Source organism: Brienomyrus brachyistius, chromosome 10 (genome assembly GCF_023856365.1).
Source record: "Brienomyrus brachyistius isolate T26 chromosome 10, BBRACH_0.4, whole genome shotgun sequence".
NCBI classification, from domain to species: domain Eukaryota; kingdom Metazoa; phylum Chordata; class Actinopteri; order Osteoglossiformes; family Mormyridae; genus Brienomyrus; species Brienomyrus brachyistius.
In genome coordinates, this window is record NC_064542.1 from 9,100,392 (window position 1) to 9,121,471 (window position 21,080).

General features: G+C 38.1%; 1 protein-coding gene across 5 annotated transcripts in view; it reads left to right on the plus strand.

Annotated features, from left to right (window-relative positions):
- The first annotated feature begins 403 nt into the window (after window positions 1–403).
- rnf44 (ring finger protein 44) overlaps window positions 404–21,080 on the plus strand; it is a 31,188-nt gene continuing 10,511 nt past the window's right edge. Inside the window, exons 1-6 of one of the 5 annotated variants that reach the window (XM_049029123.1) lie at window positions 435–491; window positions 633–732; window positions 9,854–10,051; window positions 17,158–17,380; window positions 19,191–19,358; window positions 20,750–20,923. In XM_049029123.1, the coding sequence (XP_048885080.1) occupies window positions 9,945–10,051; window positions 17,158–17,380; window positions 19,191–19,358; window positions 20,750–20,923 (672 nt within the window). In that variant the 5' untranslated portion in view covers window positions 435–491; window positions 633–732; window positions 9,854–9,944. Of the gene's footprint in view, window positions 733–6,263; window positions 6,960–9,853; window positions 10,052–17,157; window positions 17,381–19,190; window positions 19,359–20,749; window positions 20,924–21,080 lie in introns of those variants that run through there. The other 4 variants (XM_049029121.1, XM_049029126.1, XM_049029122.1 and 1 more) reach the window with 4 other exon arrangements.

Genomic DNA, 21,080 nt, shown 5'->3' on the forward strand with positions numbered 1-21,080 from the left:
GAAACAATGCATATTCGACCAGGAGATATTTTATTAGCAATTTAATTAAAATGCCAGCAGCCACATAAATACTGCGGTTCTAGGGGTGCTTGCGTAATAAAACTGAAAAGGAATGACCTCAGTGATTCTCAGTGCGGTGTGCATAGAAGTGCTATTGTACGCACTATACTGAACGGCAAATTAATAACTTAGGCTATGCTGTTCCCATCTATATTTCACACGAACTGCATTGCCTAAAGGGGAGAAACCTGCATGATAAACTGTGTATTCTGAAATTTTTACATAAATGTTTTAATACCTGAGCAACTAGCAAGAATTTGTTCTTGATAACAAAAACATGACAAGTTGAACGCATTAATACAATCTTTACGGTAACCGTGCAATAATAGTGCGCTCCCTCCAAATCTCATCGAAGAAGGTGAAACTGAGAAACTGTCGACACAGGAAATATATATACGGCTGTGCACAGACTCTTCGCCAGTCATCGGACAGTAATATTCAAGTTTTTAGATTTATTCTGTAATATAATTATCTTGTGTAATATAGGCGGCGACTATTTTTGAATACTGGTGTAAACGTTTGTACCTTTTCACAAGAGCAGTGGTGAAACCCACGGAATGTTCCATTTACAGGAGCAGCTCAAGATAATAGCGATGCACTGAAAATGTAAAAGAGATGTGAAGAATTAGAAGGGGGGCAGTCAATGAAAAATGCTTGCAAATTAACAATCAGGTAATCGACTCTGAGCTACATTCTTGTGTCGTGTCGACATTTGCAGTTTTCCCCGGGGGGGGTTTTTACGCCTGGTTTCAAGGTACTTATCGGATTTTCTGAGGGTTGCATTTTGCTTCTGTGCTTGTCTTCTCCCCCTTGCCTTGAGCCCCTCCTTGTTCTCTAGGCTGTGCTGTCATGTTTACCTTTTTGCTCTTTGTTAAAACGAACCGGACACTGTGTTAGTACCGAATTACTAAGGGTCCTCCGCTGTAGCCGGTCCTCTTATAATTTGTCATTTTCAACCGAGGGACAATAAGCGCTTCAGGATGCAGTGTCTCCTCCCTGACAGTGTTACGACCGGCAACATTGCTGTGCTTTGAAATACAGGGCAGACAGTGGAGGCCTTTTATATATTCAGCTATAGCAACATTAAGGCGTGATAATATGAAAAAAATAAGGCGCCGATATCACGTGCTTTACTTCAGTCTTATAATTTACATGTCGCCTAGTCTCCAATTACATATATACATGTCTGTGTATATGTATAGCAATTTATATATATATATATATATATATATATATATATATATATATATATATATATGAGAGAGAGAGAGCCTAGTGCATAGCTGACATTGCATGGAAATTTATTCATAAACTGCTACAGAATATCCTATCTAGGTTATTGTGATATCTCATAGGAGAGAAGGACATCTATATTAAAAAACGGACTTAAAATTCCTACCCTACGTGTTACTTGTTAGGCTAGCATATATGGGTTGAAACTATTTTTATTTGAATTAAATTGCTCAGTGGGCCAAGCACTTCATTAACACTGATGTATGTGTCGCTATCTGATCGAATGATATGATTCGCTCTCTCTCACTTACCGCTACATTGCCTTCATTTCTTGAAGTTGTAATTAAATTTTTAAAGATACCTATACGAGTGAATAAGCACAACGTATAAACGAATAATTACACACTGCTTTTAGTTGGTTTTTCTTTCCCAATCATTATTCCGAATATCTATAACAAACAATGATGTGTACTTTCTAATTTTGTGGATTCTTCAAATTACTGTATATGTATTAGAAGAACAAACTATTTTTTTCATAACTTAGTTGCAATTTAGTGTCGTAGGTTCATTTTATATTAATATAGTATTGTTAAATATCTAATTGCTAATTATACACATTTCTATTGTTGGAAACAAAAAAGCAGAAGCTAACATATATGTTTTTGTAATTTTTGTTTGCCTGTATAACCAATGTTGCATTTTTTTTTTTTTTTTACTTGCATTTGTTGGGTTTCAATTTCATGCTCTGTATTGTGGTAGATCAGACGTTCAGAGTTTACAACTTTGCAGTAGTTGGGAATGATTGGAAGTAGAACCAAACAGTACAAATAATTCATGCTGAATAGTTTTGCTATAAAAAGTTATTCTGATTCTGTTAAGAAGTATGATCATACGTGATGGTCACTTCCACTTAAATTGTATATAGACATACTGGAATGCTACGTCACTCAGAAGTTACTTACACAGGTCTAGAATTAACAAAGTTTTACATGAACAGATATAATCTTTGGCACCAATTTAGAGCCAGTAGCATAAAATAGAAAAAAAACAAAATGCAAATAATTTTTGTTTTTGAAAGATACATTTCACTGTCTGTGTGTAGTATACTTATTGACTGAGTAAGGCAACGGAAATCGTGGCTTCTACAGCTTCTTTTCAACAAGATTTAAGGTAACTCTATTTACTCTATACGATTTGGAAGTAAATATTATTAAGTTGAAGAGAGCAAGGGTCCTGTTTTAAAGTAGCTTTCGTAGCATGGTGATATATTTACCTAGCTGTAGATATAGTTACCTAGCCATATGGTAGAAGACAATGAAGACCATGTCTTAGGTGTGAATGTTGGCATTGAATTTTAACTATTTAACTTCCCAAAAAAGGAGAGAACAATTACAACCCAGCAGTGTAGGTACATTCAGTTTTGGGGAAAAACACACAAGCTTGGTTACATCGTGCAGTACTGTTTTTTCTTGATGTATATATCATATCATCTACAGATTGGAGCTTGGGGTGTGGAATTGCATTCCATTTTTGCTTACTATACTATACAAGCTATATAATCCCCTTGGTATTTTGTTCAGACCTGCTCTACAAGAAGTAATTGTTTGCGTTATATATATGGTTGTTGCTTACATTTTTAAGTCAACCTTTAGTTTTAGCTACAGTCTGTCCTCTAACAAGTAATGATTTAATACCATTAATGAATAAAAAGTTACATTTACTTAGAGAGAACCTTTTCATAGCTCCAGAGCTCTGTAAATGTCCTCATAAAATGCTTTTCCTTTTCTTGAAACAGTTTCTCTTTTGCCAACATGTGGGGAGACATCAAATGGCCTCCATTAATTTTTTGTGGAAGCAAAACGTTAAAACGTATTATTTTTTTAGAAACAGAAATGTAGTGTATTCAGGTGACAGAAGTGTTTTGTTTACTACTATTTAGTAAAATTATATTACACAAACATGGAAATTTCCATGTTGTTTAACAATGTGTTAAAGACAACCAGTTTAATATTACTGGTGAGAGTGATGACAGAAAACAGGAAGCTATTCCCACACCCCGTTCACTGTAGCTGAAAGACAATGCAATTAAGGATATCGAGGACAGCATTCTACTGACCTTTTTACAAAACAGGACTGACTGTGGCCTTTCATCTTAAATTCACTGTTATTTATTAGTGTAGTTATTTATTCCAATTGTGAAATCTGCAGTACGTATTGCACCAAAGTTGCTTTGTCATTCTTATATAAAGGACTGATGTTGTCTTTTTCTTCAAATGGCACCTCTAGAGATTCTTCCCAATAGCCCCTAAATTGGTTGGCATCAAAAGAAAATAATACTTTTGTAGTCACTCGAAATGTGTATTGAGTATAGAGTGTCAATATGAACTGTCAGTCTCCTTCCTCATTAAGCAATAATCATTTTTTAATATTTAATGAGGAGAATGGTTCATACGTTAAGAACCATAATAGAATGACCAAAATTAAACATTGGGTGTGAAAGTAGTTGGTTATGGTGAATATATGTAAAATGCATGACTGCACTGGGTAGCCGTAGTCACTTTTTTAAAAGAGAAAATCGGTAAGCTAAATAGCGAATACAAAAAAAAGTTTATCATCACAATGATTACAACCATTCTGAATTTTATAAACCGTAGGTTGATAATCTAAATGACTATTTCATGTACATCCATCTCCTAAGCATTTTATGCTGCTCAGGCTCACAGTTGGGCCTGGAGCTTCTCCCAGGTGACTCAGGGCCCAAGACTTGGGAACACGCTGGATGGGATGCAAGTTCATCATAGGCACATACATGCATGAACTTGAATACACAGTCACATTCTTTGGGCAATTTACAGACACCAGTTAGCCTAACAGCATGTCCTTTAACTCTGGGAGGAAACCTGTTCAGCACAGCGAGAACATGAAAACGCCACACACATACACACACATACACACACACACACACACAGTAGGATTCGAACCCCTCAGTCCTGGAGGGGTTAGGGTTAGGTAAGCAGTGGGACCTACTTATAGTCATCTTGCTGCCTGTTTTAAATGCAAACATACAAAATTATTGCGTAACTACTTGTAGGGTATTCTAGAGATTTATAGTTAAATTTGTGGCACATCAAGAGGTAGTTGGCAACATGACTAGTGTAGTCCTCTCAGTGCAATTGTTCTGCAGACAATGCTGGTATTGTTTGCAGAAGCAGACAATTTTATTATCTTAAGGCTACTTGGTTTTGAATGAGGACTGAAAATAAGTGTCAGACTAAGAGTAGTAGGGGACAAGTAGGACTGGATTTTTGGCTGTTGCATGGTAGAAAAAAGTCATCACGCCAATTTCTTGTCTTTGTATATCATGTTAATTCATTGAGGACTGATGTACACTGAAAAGTATAATTATTTGTATACATTCCTGTGCAACTGATATCTTATGGGCTTTTAAGATTTGGAAAAAAGTTTGTTCAGGTACAGGTTTCAAATACATTATGTATCTGGGGCTTATTTCGAGGACTTCATAAATTGTCACCATTAAATAAGGTCCACTTAGTACTAGTAATGATACATAATCTACTTTTGAAAAGAAGATAAAATGGTGGTGGAGCGGTTGCTAGTAGGCATATGTAACCAATATTGGTATTACTTGTGCAGTTGTGCTTCTCACCAAATTGGTCAACCCAAACTTTGACTGTAAATGGGAATCTGAAACTAATTCATGTAAGTTGTAGTGGTTAAAGGTATTTGCTAGATAACAACAATAATAATAATCATCATCATCCATCTTCTAACTGGTTATCCTAGTCAGGGTCAGTGCACAGGTCTGGGATAGACCCTGGTGGGAATGCCGGTCTATTGCAGGACACATGCGTACACCCACACAAAAGCACACACCATGAGAAATATAGAGTTGCCGGTTACCCAACTGTGTTTGTATTGCAGGAGCAAACCAGAATGGCCAAAGGATATTGTGTGACATGAGAACATGCAAACTCCACACACAGAGGTGGGGTTCAAATCCCAAAGCCCAGAGGGCTGAAGCAGCAGCGCTAGATGCTGTTCCACCCCTTAGTGCTATTCAGTGATGGGCAATCAACAACAAATTAAGAATATATTCTCTTGCTCCTGCACAGAGAGGGAATGGAAGCATGGACAAAGATTCAATCTTATGTTTTTAAGAATACAGAAGCGCTACTCTAGTTTTATTGCAATGTTTGCGTTTTTTGTGGTTAAGAAACAGGTGTGGCTTGCAGCTCTAGTAGAGACGTTGGCTTCTTGGCTTATCAACAGGAAATGACATTGTTCTCAAACATTTTTGGATAGTATAATGTAACCACACTAGATGGGAAAAATATTAATTGCACTTTTCATTGTATGCTAAAAATCCATCTACTCTCTTAGTTTACTGCTCAATCCGATATCCCATTAATCCAGTGGTTGTCAAAGTCAGTCCTCTGGCCCCACTGCCCTGCTTGTTTTCCTGCTATCCCTGCCCCACACACAAGTCCAAGATGACTTTCAGCTTCTGATTGACTGAACACACCTGATCCAGGTAATCAGCAGTGTGTAGGGCAGGGATAGCTGGAAAACGAGCAGGGCAGTGGGGCCTGAGGACCGAGTTTGAGAACCACTGCATTAATCTGTCTTCTAACCACATATATTGGTCAGGGTTGCAGAAGGGGCTGGAGCCTATAGCAGATGGCATAGGGCACAGGGCTGGGGTACCCTGGACAGTATACACATGCAACATGTGGAGAACATGCTAACTCCACATAGACAGAGCAGAAGTGATATTCAGAACCCCGGAGCTAGAGTTCAGCCGTTTAAGGCAAGAGTGTGATCCGCTTAGCCACCCAGCAAGTGTGACTTGTTGTTTAACTTAATAGAAGTGTAGGCTTTATTCAGTATTTTCCTTTTTTTGTCGACAGCAGAATGTTATTCTAGCCTTAAAATAAAGCTAGTCATATGAGAAAAAAATGGATAAATTTGTTGCGGTCATACTAACTCAGTAATATATTAATGTGGATCAGATGTCCGTTTCTGTCTTGACTTCTAGTTCCTCTGTAATTTCTATGAGGCCGCGAAGTTGTCGCTGCTTACGCAGCGCCAGCGTGACGTCACGGGCCCCCAGCGTCCGCAGTGGGGGTGTACCCGCGATCTCTCACTCCACGCGCAAAAGAATGCTGTGAATTAAACTGTTTTTGGGATACAAATTTGAATATTGAAAGATAATCATTTAGCAAACCGTTTGAAACCGTGGAACTCCCCATCTTCCGTTAATCTCGTGTATGAATATAGGATTTTAGAGCATCTTCCGAGAAGCAAGCGATAGGGAAGTGCCTGGCTCGGCAACTGTGGGGGTTTTTATCTCGCTAATGCAAAACAACGCAAACAAAGAAACTGGGGAATCGGTACGTGTTCGTCCAACTTTTCTAAGACAAAAAGAACACGCCAATACGTTTGCTTTACTCGTTTACTGTCTAGAGTGATGCGTCCTCTCAGATAATCTGCTAGTTTGAAAGCTAATGGCACAAACGGCTAAAGCCGAAATGCTACATAACGAGCAAGCATTAGAGAGACTGTAATGAAATAATAACCATATAAGAAACGCTACAAAGGACATATTGTTGTAAATATATGACGTATTATCCGGAGCTAATCCAAGGGTGAGTGTTTATGTTACTCAGTTTGATAAAATGTGAATAATGAAATTAGCAGTCGTCTTGGATGTTAGATAAATGCATTTATTGTGATCCGATCGATTTCAGCTGCTTTGATACCGACGTAATTAATACGGAAATTAGTTGGGCACAATTAAGAAGTGGAACATGGTTTTGTTGGCACGGCACGTGCGCTGGTTTGACTGCCTTTTGTTTAAAGCTTGCTAATGGGAAGGGGGGGGTATCGCCTTGAATTTTGTGTTTACTTCGTTAATTAACAGTGCACCTATAGTAATTTTGCACGGGTAGAGGCTAGGGTAAAGTTTTTTTTTCTGGAAAAATACATTTTACCCGTAAACTTTCGGAACGCGTGAAGAAATTTCTTTCCGCGGCTGCTTCCTTTGTTATTGCTTTGTTTCTGTGGGAGACGCACGTGGCCTGGCCAGCCGCTGCTGCTACTGCTTAAAGCTGCAGTGCCCCTTTCCCTCCAGCTTGACCCATGACTGACATGTGCCTTCCAGTACCCTCCCCAGTTATACACCCAACTCCTGTGCCTATTTTATGCATCTTACTCTCAACTGAAAACTGTAGATATTACTGCTGTTTTTTATATTATTGCTGTATATTTTTACTTGTGCATTAATGTAAGTGGAGCAAAGAGAGATTGAGGTCTTTAGCTATTTAGGACAGCTAGGAATTGTCAGAATATTACCACAGTGGTTAGTGGTAAACAGTCCCTTGTTTGATTCGACAGTGGGAATTCGTCTCATTGATTGTATATAGATAGTTTTAACTTTTTGATCGATAAATTGCCATGGCTGATGTAAGCAGTGTATATGGACATATGAACATGATATATATTGATAATATAGTCACCCTGTCTTTATTTCAGAATAACGTTGTATAAATATGTGGAGTGGTCATTTATAATACAGCCTTTGCGAGTCAATGCGGCCCCTTTTTAAATATGGATATTCCACTTGGTGACCTGATGCACACTAACACTGAAGGTTACCTGGGCTATGGAAGAGGATGGAATGGTGCATTTACCCATTGTAGGCCTTTTTGTTAACAAAAATTAGAAATCAATAGGCAAGTTTTGAGAAATATCAGTATTCTTTTTATTTAATGTGATGTTAATGTGATTTTGTTGTCTCGTGAGCCCTAGGAATTATGATTATCTGATAACTATTGTGATGAATTCTCTGAGGTTTTTTGGCCTGACGGAAACTATATTTAAAAACCTCACAGCATGATGTAATTGGTGCTGATTTAAAATAAGTTGGCAAAAACAAATACGTTTGTCATTACAGCGTCTTAAATGGTAACATGCTGGGTTTCTATACTTGCATCCGGCAGCTTGAAACAGCTTTTAAATACCAAAAAAGCAAGTACACTTTTAAAGAGAATGTGTCTGACATAAATTGCATTTTGGGGGGATTTCTTTGAATGTTCCCTTTCACATATGTCAGGGCTGGGCAATGGTTTTCTGTGGACGGCCAATTCCAAGCTTCCCCATGTCAACATAACTATTTTTATGTCCCATGGAAGTTACAATTGAAGACTTGTTAGAGTTTATGTATTCCCTAACTAGGAAAAAGTAAAGCAATCAGTAGAACCACTGCATTTTTCATGTTTAACTTGTATAAAAAACCTAACCCCCTCCCCTTTTTTTCCATTTTAATCATCCTGCAGATCAGTAAAAATATATGGCCCCCGGGCTAGTTTTTGCCCAGTTGTGCCATATGTGCTGGTCAACATGTGACTGCCTATTGTACACCAGTCTTACAGTTCCAGATGGTTTTTCAATTTGAAATACATAGCAGAGCTACAGGTGCTTATGAGCCAAAATTCATTATTTCACTGGTTAGCCGTCAGTAGCTTGTCCATAAAAATAGATGATCAACCCATGCGGAGCATGTTTGTGCTGAATTCGACATAGTAGCATGTGACTATTTGTTATTACTCTGATTTTGAAATAATAATGCTTAAACTTTTGAGGGCATTTTGTGGTAGGTTTGTCTCGCTTCGTCTCGTTTCATTTTTAAGTAATTTAGATGGAATGATAGGGTTTCGTACATGTACATTTGCATTTTTTACTTGTATTTTTCATGTATTAATTTGCTGGTGCTCTTATTGAGAGCAAATCTGAACAAGCTTCCTTTACAAGGTGCTTTTCTCCCTGGAACATAAGGTTCATATATAGATGTATTTTGAGGTCAAATAGATATAATGAGAGCAACTAAGAGAGATTTTATATTCTAGCCATCTGCTAGGGGCAAGGTTATGACACGGTTCAACTGTTTGCACATTACTAAAACGTACTAGATGCTGTCAGGTGACCACACGAGGTCTTCTTCATTCTTTAAAAGTCCAGAGATTATTGCTTCTTGAAATTAAACTGCTTCAGTGTGTTAGTTTCACCCAAACTCATAAAAAGCTTTCCTTTTAAAAATGCTACATGATCTGGAATATCTGCAACTATTTAAATAGTTAAAATACTATGTGACACAATTAGTGATGCTCAATTATAAATGTTGTTGGCGCACTTGGTTAGCAGTTTTTTTTTCCTACAGTTGGATTCTCTTAGAAATAAAAGAACAGCAAGAGTTTTTTCCAGATTAATAAGCAATGTTTAATCACGATGGTCTGTTCCTTCTTTCAATTAGACTGAAAATGATCAAAATTTGGAGACATGCTTCATGGAATAAAACGTTTGAATTTAAAATGCTTGCTAGCTGTAATTTTGTGTAAGTGATGTATTCTTCAGATGTATATTGGCATTTCTATTAAAGCCAAGTGGTTCGTAGTTACCCTAGAAATGTATTGGTGAGGTATACCTGTGAAAAATATGCTTTGTAACAATGTCGCCTGAAGTGAGTGTTTTATTCTGAACCCAGAGTGAAGACAATCTGAGGCTCCGCGACTCAAGTGCCTCAAGCACCGTTGTTCTGCTGCTCCTGAGTGTGACTCGTCCCCACGACGTCACCAATGCGACCATGGGAAATCGCAGTCAATAGGCGGCCACCAATAGCCCCCTTAAATCAGAGGAGGTTCCAGGGGGAGCCTTGTAACACCCCAGTGCATCTCAGGAGAAGGTCAGTGTCCTGTTTTGTTTCATGGCCAATGTGAAGCAACTGCATATAAAAAAAATTCTTGGTGTGTTCCTGTATTATATCTTTTAAATAGCAAATATTAATAAAAATTCCAGCTAAGCTGCTAAGTTGTTTCTGCAATTCTGTGTAATGCTGTTTGAAGATTACGACATTGTCGCAAGAACATTGTGCTGACTGTTTAAGCTTCTGTCTGTATTTTTGTTTTATTTAAATCCTCAACTGTGAACATTCTTTTTTAAAGTTTCTATGCAAAGGTAAATGTATATGCAGAAGAACTGTGTGAAAAGTGAGCACATTTCTCAAAAAATGATGATTTCAAGAATAAATTTGAATCTTTCATCCTTCTTTCAAGAGAATTTTACCGCATCTTTTGTGTGGTCACTGTTATTGTTTTGCCATTCTACTAACAATATGAAAGTCAAAAGTAATATTGTTTTGTAGTATAGTATAGAGAGAGCATGATATTTTTTTCTAGTCTGATCCCGATATCAATATTAAAATTTTGTCTGCCGATACTGATCCCAGTCTGATATTTTTCCCTCTTTGTCAACAACTTTCACAAAAATTAATAAATAAGTGCAAATTGTGCAGTCTGAAATCAGTCATAAAAATGTCACTGTATAACCATTTGTATTCAAGTGCACTTAAGCCTCTGGTATAAAATATACACAGGAGCACAGATAAAACCTTTAATTAGCAATTAACCAAACTTTATATGGAATATAAGTCTGAAAACATGTAGTTTGTATGTGTGTGTGTGTATTACAGTTTTCAGGCTTCAGAAAAATCAGCAGAGGCAGGGCAATATGGGTTTTTCAGTGGCAAATGCAGATTTTTGTTATACAAAAACAATAATTTAAATATTAGTCACAATTTAAACAAGGGCATGCAGCATTTTAAAAGCAACACAAAAAAACAAAAACTCGACTGGCATTTTGTGCCTCAATTTCTGACAAAAGTAACAAAACGTTTCATAATTGAGATCGTTTCAGCTTTGGTGATGTCATTCATAAAGTGAGACGGATGTAAACTGGAGGAATTTAGAACTTACTTCTGGCTGTCACACAGCTTCATCACTGAACGTGCTGATAAACCACATTACAGTGAGCGTTCTGCCCAGCCATCACTACATTGACCTTGTTGTCTCATTAATTGGCTTATGCTGATTGCCATCAAACGCTTAAACATTGGTCTGTTTTTTTTTTTGGCCGACCACTCGGCTGACCTCTTCTATGGGGTTTTGCTTTTTTCTTCCTTCAGCATAAAGTAACGTAATCCTTTCATATTCACAAGGGTTAGAGGCAGAAGATACCCACAAATAATACTAGGGTCCCCCAACCTTAACCAATACCACTCTAGGCAGAAAAATAACACAAAATATCTAATACCAATTTTAAAACTGCGCTGTGCTTTTCATTTTGCATGTCAAATTACTTTATTTCCTATCAAGATCTTTTCGTGTAATACACAATCTAAAATATGCCCTTGTATATGCAAAGTTACAATTGCATGCACTGAAAGTACTACCTTTTAGACTCCTTATTCAATATGCAAGATTAATGGCACTTTAAAGTTTAAAAGTTACCGTGAGAAATGCAAGATTCCACCGTCACAAAGACAGCTCCTTGTGAGGCTGGTTTCCAAGACTAAGACTTGTGTTGAAGCCAAGACTTTAAATATTAAAGACATGGTATGCACTTATTCTAATAGATATTAAGTATTACTAATATTTCCGTATTAGATGATTTCATGTGTTCCAGATCATTTTCAGTATTGTTTTTGGCTTGCATGCTGTTTGTGAGTTTCTTCTACCTTTTGGCAAACTCCAAAAATATTCCCATTGTTCACAGCCAATTTGCTTACAGCCAAAACCGCGAATGTCAAACGTGCAAGTGTTGAAGGGATTATTCTGTTTCCACACGGCTGACATCTTTGATGCTCATGATTTGCTGAACTGGCCACCACGTGACTTCTGTTTACAGTAGAGATGATAAAATGGATGGATGGGAAACAGACAGTAATAAACTTCCTAGGCATCATTGTGAGGATCATATTAGTAAGTACAGTGTTGAACATTTTTGTGGTTTTTCAGGGTAGACCTATCTCTGATGGAAAATTTGTTTGTCGTCTTTCTCCCCTGTCCACCTATATCCAATTCAGCATTTTTTGCTGGTATTGACCCGCTATTAGTGGGATTGGTGCTATCTCTGGTTTCACTGTTGGGCCATTGAGCAAGGCCCTTAACCCCAATTGCCCCAGAAACTGGTTGCCCCTACATTACTAATTGTAGATACTGTGCATAAAAAAAAAAAAAATCTGGTAAATAAAATTGAAAATCCCATTCTTTACAACGTGCATAGCATTTTTTACAGGCAGTAATTTGTCATGGTAATACAAATATGATTATTAAAAAAACGTTTAAGTATTTTAAAGTGGTCTAGCTTAGAAACAGGAGATGTCTTTCCGTAATCTTTAAAATACCATAAGACGAACGGATGTAGCACTTAATAGGGAAAGGATTCTTTTTGTGCGTCCGTAATCCTTTTTTTTTTTTATCGGCAAGCCATTTATACTTTTATAGGATAATTTTTTGCAGTATAATTCAAATCCATGCTCATATTTCTGTGTAAATGCATAAATCAGCTTTAGCCAATATTTCAAAACATGTATCTAATTTGTGGGATATTCGGGAGGTATTTATGAGGAATTCATATTTGGAGTCATCGCGGCCTTTGATGCTTGGCACTGATCATTTATTTACTTATTTCCCTTCTGCGCCGTTAGCTTATTCACATAGTATTTTGGCTGTCATGTTGCTTGTCACATGGTGACACTCCTTTTACAGTTCAACAGCATACATTGCAGTTGATTTGGCAACTCTAAATTGCCTTTAGTGTGTTAGTAAATGAAGGCCCTGCAACGTACAAGTATTACAGCCAAGGTGTATCCTGCATGGGGTCATAGGCTCCAGTCTACTGTAAACCTAAGGGGAAGCTGCAATTAAATGGGTACATGGAATTCATCCGGTAATAAACTTCCTAAACATCATTGTGAGGATCCTATTAGTAAAGGATGCTGAGAAGGATTGTACATCTTATGCTTATATAGGTTTTATTATGATACATTATGTTTGTGCATGTATCTAGCCTAAATATAATGTGTAATATCTCTTTGTGGAAAATGTATATAAATGCAGATCTTACTCACACAATACACATAAGCTGCAAGTTTTGGGAAGGGCAACAACAGGGTGTGATGTTGATCCTGGGAGGTTATGCTTGTGAGACCAGGGGGATGAACAAAATCTGACCTGTTGTGTGACTGGTAACAAGGCACAAGTAACCTTTGCTCCATCCCTAACATGCATGCAGGCCTTAATCATGTGTAATGATATCATTCATGGTTTGCTAAAAGGATGGAATTTGCTTAGAAATGAGCACGTTAAGGGGGAACAAAAATGCTTTAGTTAGAGAAAAAATAACAATGTTAGAAACTGATTCCTTTTTAAAGAAGTTTTTGCGATAATTTATTGTAAGGGTGTTAAGATGCACTGATGCATTGTGATCAATTGATTATTAAGATGGCGATTCAACTGCATTTATCTGTAATGTCAGAATCTCTTATTGATTTCAGGGGGCAGAATCCTCCTTAAAGATACTCCTGCTTTGTGGCTGTGTTTACTCATGTTCACATGCTAAAGGAAGACATGTATAGTACAGTGCTTTAAAGAAGGATGACGTGAGATAATCAGGTCTGGCTGAGGAGCATGCACTGGTATAGTGCATTGCCACACCCACCTCATGATGAAACTAGCCGGGATCCAGATTGGCATCCCTCCCCAGGCTGATACATGGTCCATTCCCACCCTCTGGAAGTGACCATCTATCTGTCACAGCCAGGTGTTACATGGGTGTCCCCTTGGCCTGGTCCAGCTGCTTGGATCCTCAGCAATGAGGATCCTGTGAGCCGGATCACTCTCAGCGAAACATGCCACACGGCAATAGTACTGTAACTGATGCTTGATCATGATACAGGTAATGTGCCTCATTCGGGATTCCTCTAGCAACCACTCATTCCACACAAAGTCAAACCAGTGGTACCTAAGGATTCTCTTAAGCGACAGTCCCAAAAGAGTGCAGTCTTTATCTTTGGTCACTGGGTAGCATCCATATCTCACAGCCATTCAGCAAGACAGATATCGAGAGTGCAATACACCCCTTTCCCTTGCCACAGGAATGCTGATTAGTAAAGTAAGCACTGCCTGATCTTTGAGCTACAGCACTTTTGGAGGCAAACTATACTCTAACAGTTAAATTCTTTCTGCTTTGATGCTTTTGGGACATGCCCCTCTTTTGTAACGCAAAAAAGTAATATTTTTTTGCTACCTGCTGTAACTATGGTTAAGACTCTGAGGTAGCTAGCTAGGTAAGTAAAAAGTAATGTAAGCCTTAGAGATGCATGACAAAAGGTGTCAGTTGTGGCCAGTATTTAAACTTGATGGCAGCACCTGAGCTAAAGACACAACTACTAAAATAATGGAGATAATTGCATGGGACGATCATCCATTTTCTGCACTGGAGGACGAGGGATTTCATCGGCTCATTCACCACTTATGAGGTCTCAAAGTACCAGCCTGTGACATGTTTATAATTCGTTATGAAATCTGGCCTGCAGATTGATCTTCCCCATAGAATAAAAAAGTGATGTAACGTCATTCACCTAACCTGTGCCGACAGGTTTCACCGCTGGGAACCTCAACCCTGCCCCAGCACGGCTAATGGTTTAGACCAGTGTTTCCCAACCCAGTCCTCAGGGACCCCAGGCAGTCCATATTTTTCTTTCTATTCTATTAATAGTGTGTAGTTTTCCATGTTTGTGATTTTTTTTAGCGAAGTTAGAAAAGGTTTAAATTTAGGTTATTGAGATAATTGAATAATTAATTTCTATCACGATTTGATTCAAAGACTTCGGATGCATCAAATCACTCCCACAATAATCGTAATTGAATTGCCTTGGAGGCAATGAACCACATTCCTAATTTACAGGATATAAAATTATTTCTGTGCAACTGTGAATTGCCTGTTTGGGTTATTTGGGATATTTCAGTGTGTAATATGAAGGAGCAGACAATTTTAAAATAAAACATTGAGTGTATCATATTGAATCCTCCATGTGAAAACTCACCCACCCCATTTCATTGACATGCCTGACTCTTTCCCATAAAGACGTTAACTTGGGAAACCTGGCTAAATATGAATACTAGACCAAGGTAGGACCAGAAAAACGCCACAGCTTTCGAGCTGTTAAGTGACCGAGGTACCTGTTCAGTCACCCTATGATGAGAAATTATATGGATCAGGTATGTGTAAATGTTTGTGAAATAGAATCAGAGCAAAAACAGCAGACAGCTTTATACATTGAGGATTGCAGATCTTTACATTATCAGTGTTGACCTTTGTAGGTAATATATATTTCCAGCGATTGTTTTTTGATCCTTTTGTGAGACCAGTTGTATAGCTCTGGGTTATAGATCTATGGAGGCTTTCTGACATAATGTCAGCTGACTCAAAGTATAAAGGAAGACCCACGTATAGTGGTACTCAAGATGCACGTCCACTATTTCTACTGTTTAGCAACTGGTTTGATTTGAAACCGGGACGCACACGAAGCATTCTGCAATTCACACCCTTTTTTGTGCTTACACCCCTGAATTGTGCCCACATTATGATTGAGTTCAGTGAGAGTATGACCCTCCTTGAAAACGTGCCTCTGAGTGGAAATTGGCAAGTACATTTATTTTTAGCATAGTGTCCCACTGTATTCCGCCTTAGGGACGGCAAGCCTTACTAAGATTTTATTTTTCTGTTGCTATTGCAAAATGAATGAGGGAAATTAGAATTTAGAATGCCGTTAGCTCATTTGTATTTTTAAATTTTGTTTTCCGTTAAAAGCCAAAGCATTTCTAAGTGTTCCCTCATAGACTTAGATGAGAAAAATTTGTCATTATATTGATTATTATTTTTTAATCCACCCAGCCCAGGCCAGAAACAAATTTCATGAGGGGTCTGGCAACCCTACCAATACATCCCTCTCTTGGTAGATTTTGCTGACCTAATTTTACTGCCTAGCTGTGTGTCTGATCAGGAAAAAAATTGAGGGGGAGGGGTCACACCCTTTGTTTTCGGGCCTGGCTTTGTGGCTGACCCAGCCTGTGAAGTTTTCAAACTGTACTGAAAAAATGTAATGCAATAGCAATTACTTTAGTAACTCATCACTGGCTACTGTTTAAAACCAACAAATTTATCTATCACTTAAGTAAAATAATCTGAAATACTTATCCACTGTGATTTGCATGGCATAGGCATTTCATCTAAAATTAAGACTGTCAAGGTGACCATGGCTAATATTTTTGTAGTTACAAAACAGTATTTTAAAATAAGTTTCTAGCATACTTGAAGCTGTGCTCTTTCTTAAGGTCCTGATCTAAATTAATTTTTATAGTTCATAGATAGAGTCATATAATACAATACAACTTTGACCAACAATTTAAATGAAATATCTCACAAACTGAGATTTTATGTTGGTGTAAATCGCAGATAAGACATCTTAACATATGATTACATGTATGATATATATTTTTTTAAGTCTCAAGACCAGCTGTACCCTCTTTTAGTCATTCTAAAATTGTGGAGGTTTGGCGGGTGTGGGAGAAGTGATGGGGCTGTCCTCTGAATTCATTATTTGTCTAACAGCATGTAGTTCAAATATTTAGTCTTGAAAACCGCTCATTTTATTCTTTATGTTTTTCCATGGCACTGTAACCAAGTGTAATTTCCTGTCTTGCGGAAATAAGTCCTTACAACAGTGATGAATGTCACCATTTATTGTTCCTTTCCTTCTGTGCTTTTGCATTTGGATGAAGAGTTTTGAAATATTTGTAGAACATTTTCATTTCATATATGGCTGTATGTTTATCATCTTGGTTTTATCATTTTTGATAACAAAACCTATACAGCGTGTTAGATAATCAAATGCGTTGCACTTTGCTGACCATTCAAACACCTTTTGTCCATTTCTGGACCCTCTAGTCCTCCCGTGAGACGGCAGTGGGGACGCAGAGACAGACCTGTACTGCACAACTTCCTGCACCAGGGTGAGAACTTCCACTATCCTCTCCTGTCACAGCATCAGCAGCAGATTTCTGTAGATGAGTCCCGACTGTACAGTCACACCAGCGTACCGCCACGAATGCTCCACCCTGCCCCACACCCGCCTCAACAGAATCCCATCATGGTGGATCTTCACGAGCAGGTAAGGCTTTCCAAGGCGGTGGCCAGCTTATTTATTGTTTTCCTACAGTGATTTCCAAACTGGTAGGTTCCAGTAATGAGAATTATCTGTGGTTTAAGTTTCCCTCCCCTACTGAAAAACCTTGGGTTTCCTTACTCGGAGAGCATTGTCAAGAATGAGGCTGTACCCATATGATTATAATATAGGGCAAATACTTGAGTGGAAAATAGAATTCATAGTTATATGTTCAACCAATAATGTAAAATCAGTTGTGAATAAACAACTCCTGTTCAGAACCCCTCAAGTAAGAAAGCTCAAGAAAACTTGCATGGCATCTAAGAGCTTGGAGGAAAACGTGAATATGAATGAGAGTGCTATTTACGAGTATTTGGTTTATAATTCTATGGTGACTTTTGATGTTCTGCAGGCATTGTCTTGTAGTCATCCACCAGGTTTAATATGATGCAGTGTATGGACTCGCTCTTTGTGTTTCAGAACTTTCATTTGCATCTTGTATTTTGAATTTATCAAAAGCAATTCTTAGCTGGACTATCAAGGCTGTCTGCAATTTCCTTTATCTTGAAAAGGAATTAACAATGGTAACCGCATGTTTTGTTCAACCATGCACATGAGTTAGGAAGCTCAACATTTCAGGCAGGAGGTTGCACTTGAACAGCTGACAGTCTGCTGTTAACTGGAAGATGGAAGGTGGTGATGTGGCAACGTCCAGCTTCCTGACTTGCATGAACAGGGAGCACACTATTACTGCAACGGGCAACACTTGTGAAACACCGCACTTATAATAGCCATGAATTTTTAAAACTACATTGAAGTGTCTGTTATCTTGCTTTGTGTGTAGCCTAAGCCTACGGTAATCACTGGTTAATCACTGTCAGATATTGATAGTGGGTTACTTGTCTGATGTGGTCAGTTACCAAAAAAAGCTATTTTAGAAAAGGCTGAATCTTGTGATAATTGCTTGTCACTAAAATTGCTGCCTGTGGGTAGATATTCAGCTGGTTTTATAAATGAAAATGTGTTCATTTCTGAGATGTTGGGTTTTTCCTTAGGTAGGGAATGAGAATAATTGTTAATATTTGATTAACATTATAAAATATAGTTCTTGTTGTTGCCCCTTTTTTATCAGAGTGAGTTTTTTATATTTGTATTTCTGAGATTTAGAGTAGATTAACAAGATACTGCAGGTGTCCATTTTTAATGGCCCTCAAAGACTGTCGACGATCCTCATCCAGCTGGTTATCTGGGGTCGCGGGAGGCCGGGAGAGATTGACACCCCCGTCAGATTGTTGTTTTTAATCTGTAGTTTTTCAGAAGATTATGGGAAGTTTATATCTTACTTCCCAGAAAGACAGGAAAATATATATGTGGAGTTTGACAAATGGAGAGGTGGGTTTAATTTACTGAAATTTGTTTGTTAAATGTCCAATGTAGCAAATGAGAATAAGCTTATTTTTAATAACAAAAAAAAGAAAAGAAAAAAAATTTTTGGTTCATCTTTTCATGATAATCCAAGTAGTGAAGCTTGGCAAACTATTCATATTATAGTTTATGTAGGTTTTTGGTTATTCTGTGGGGAACAATAACATTGGATTTTGAAGTTGAGTTTGACCATGTAACTATTTGGTTACATTGGTAACACTGGTAAACTACTTTATAAGCCATTTCTAGAGCCTGGTTAGTCAATAATACATTTTGCTTCAGCTGCGGTCAGCAATATTAAAGATATTGTTAAACAATAAGGGAATGCTGTGTGACTGCAGTGGTTTCAGAAATTCGGTTGGAGTTGTGTTTTTGTGCACCTCTTTTCCAGATGCACCAGGGACCGGTCCCGATATCTTACACAGTTACCACGGTGACAACACATGGTTTCCCCCTGCATACCGGCCAGCCTATCCCAGGGTGCAACACACAGCAGCTCCCAGCATGCTCGGTAATGTTCAGCGGACAGCACTCTCTGCTCTGCCGCCTTCTTCCTCCTGTGAGTTTGACAAGGAAGTGCTAGTATGTCAGTGAAGTTCTTGTAGTTAATACATTACCACCACTCCCCCACCAACAGCTCCTTCCCATCAACTGTCCAGGATCCTAGCCAGGTTTGAGAATTAATGAAGTCCTCTGTAATGCATCAAGCAGCTCCATCATGTGTAAAAACGATTCCATTAGGAATTTGTTAATGAATGTCTAGTGGAGGTTTTCAGTGAATAACAAGAAATAATCATACAGGGTAGAAAACTTGACACGTGATAATCTGTAGTAAGAACACAAGTCTTCCAGCTGCTTGTCAAGTTGAAAAACAAAAGGCAATAAGCTACTAATACAGTAAACATGACATAAATAATATGAAATCCAACTAGGCTGCGGACTGAGTTGTAATATAGGTGGCACGCTGTTGGAAATCATATTTACTACAAATGCAGCAAAAATGTTGACTTAACTTCATATTTTGCTGATAGCTTATTTTTTTGATAAAACAGTAATGGTGACATACTTAACTAACTTGTTTACATACTTCTTCTGACCAGAAAAAAAAACATTTTCTTAGGGGGAATGAGGACTTAAAACAAAGGTCAAATTAACAAATATCTGATAAGGGCAAGGAAAGACATCTGTTTAATGACTTCCAATTTCACAAATTTTCACTTCTTTTTACTTCTTCGTTTTCCATTCTATAAATTGAGTTTCCATTCTAAAAAATCAGCAAATAGTCTATAGCCAAATTTCAAAATCATCATTCCAAACTTTCTGCCTGTTTTAAAAATGTTTTGTATTGCAATTTCTACCATTGATTTTGTGAAATGTTGAAATTCTGCTGTGATTGTAAAATGCCAGTAGTGTCTTGCCTCTAGATGTTACTTCCTTCATCCAGCTGCCCCAGATTAATCTGCCTGTGCATTTCAGTGTATCTGCACCCTTCTAAACACCAGAACAACTTGGCCATAGATTTATTTTCAAGGCAATTCTTACCGCAACCCCCACCCCACCAGAATTGGCTTTCAGGGTAATTGACTGGTGGGGATGTTCTGTTAAAGAATTTTAACATTTGTAGCTTTGCTGTGAAATTGTTTACAAAAGTAAGATATTCATTTAAAAGTGGCTTGAATAGAATTGTGTTTAATGGAGGCCATTATGGGCAGTAACCCTGTTTTCTCTTATCACTGATTTGTAGTTGTTTGTCCTTCCAGCTGTCTTTCACAGACGGTCTCAAATGCACATATGTAAATGTGCTTTTATCTGTGCTTTGTGATGAATGTGTGAATAGATATATTTTTAGAGAATGTGGAGATGGCCCGTCCAGTGTAGGCGGCAATTAGGAGGGACATCAAAGAGTTTAAATATGTCTTTGTTCACGTCTGTGTCATTTTGTGTCCGCAGCTGATTCAAGCCTGTACAATGCAGCACTTGCCAGTGTCTTACCAAGCCTTCCCGCCTCTGATCTCCAGTGAGCATTTTATATTGCACCCCCCACCACCAGTGCCCCCCCATCAACCACCTCACCTTACTCCCATAAGCCAGTTCGTCCCTCTGCAGCCCCAGCACCCCCGCATGGTGAGTACTCCATCTGCTGTCCTGCAAAGACATGTTATACCTGCCGTGATAAAATTCCAACCAAAAAAAAATTTAAAATACAAGCAATCCCCCAGGTTATGAATGAGATCCATTCCCTAAGTTTACCTCTAAGTCGAATTTGTAAGTAATTCGGAAA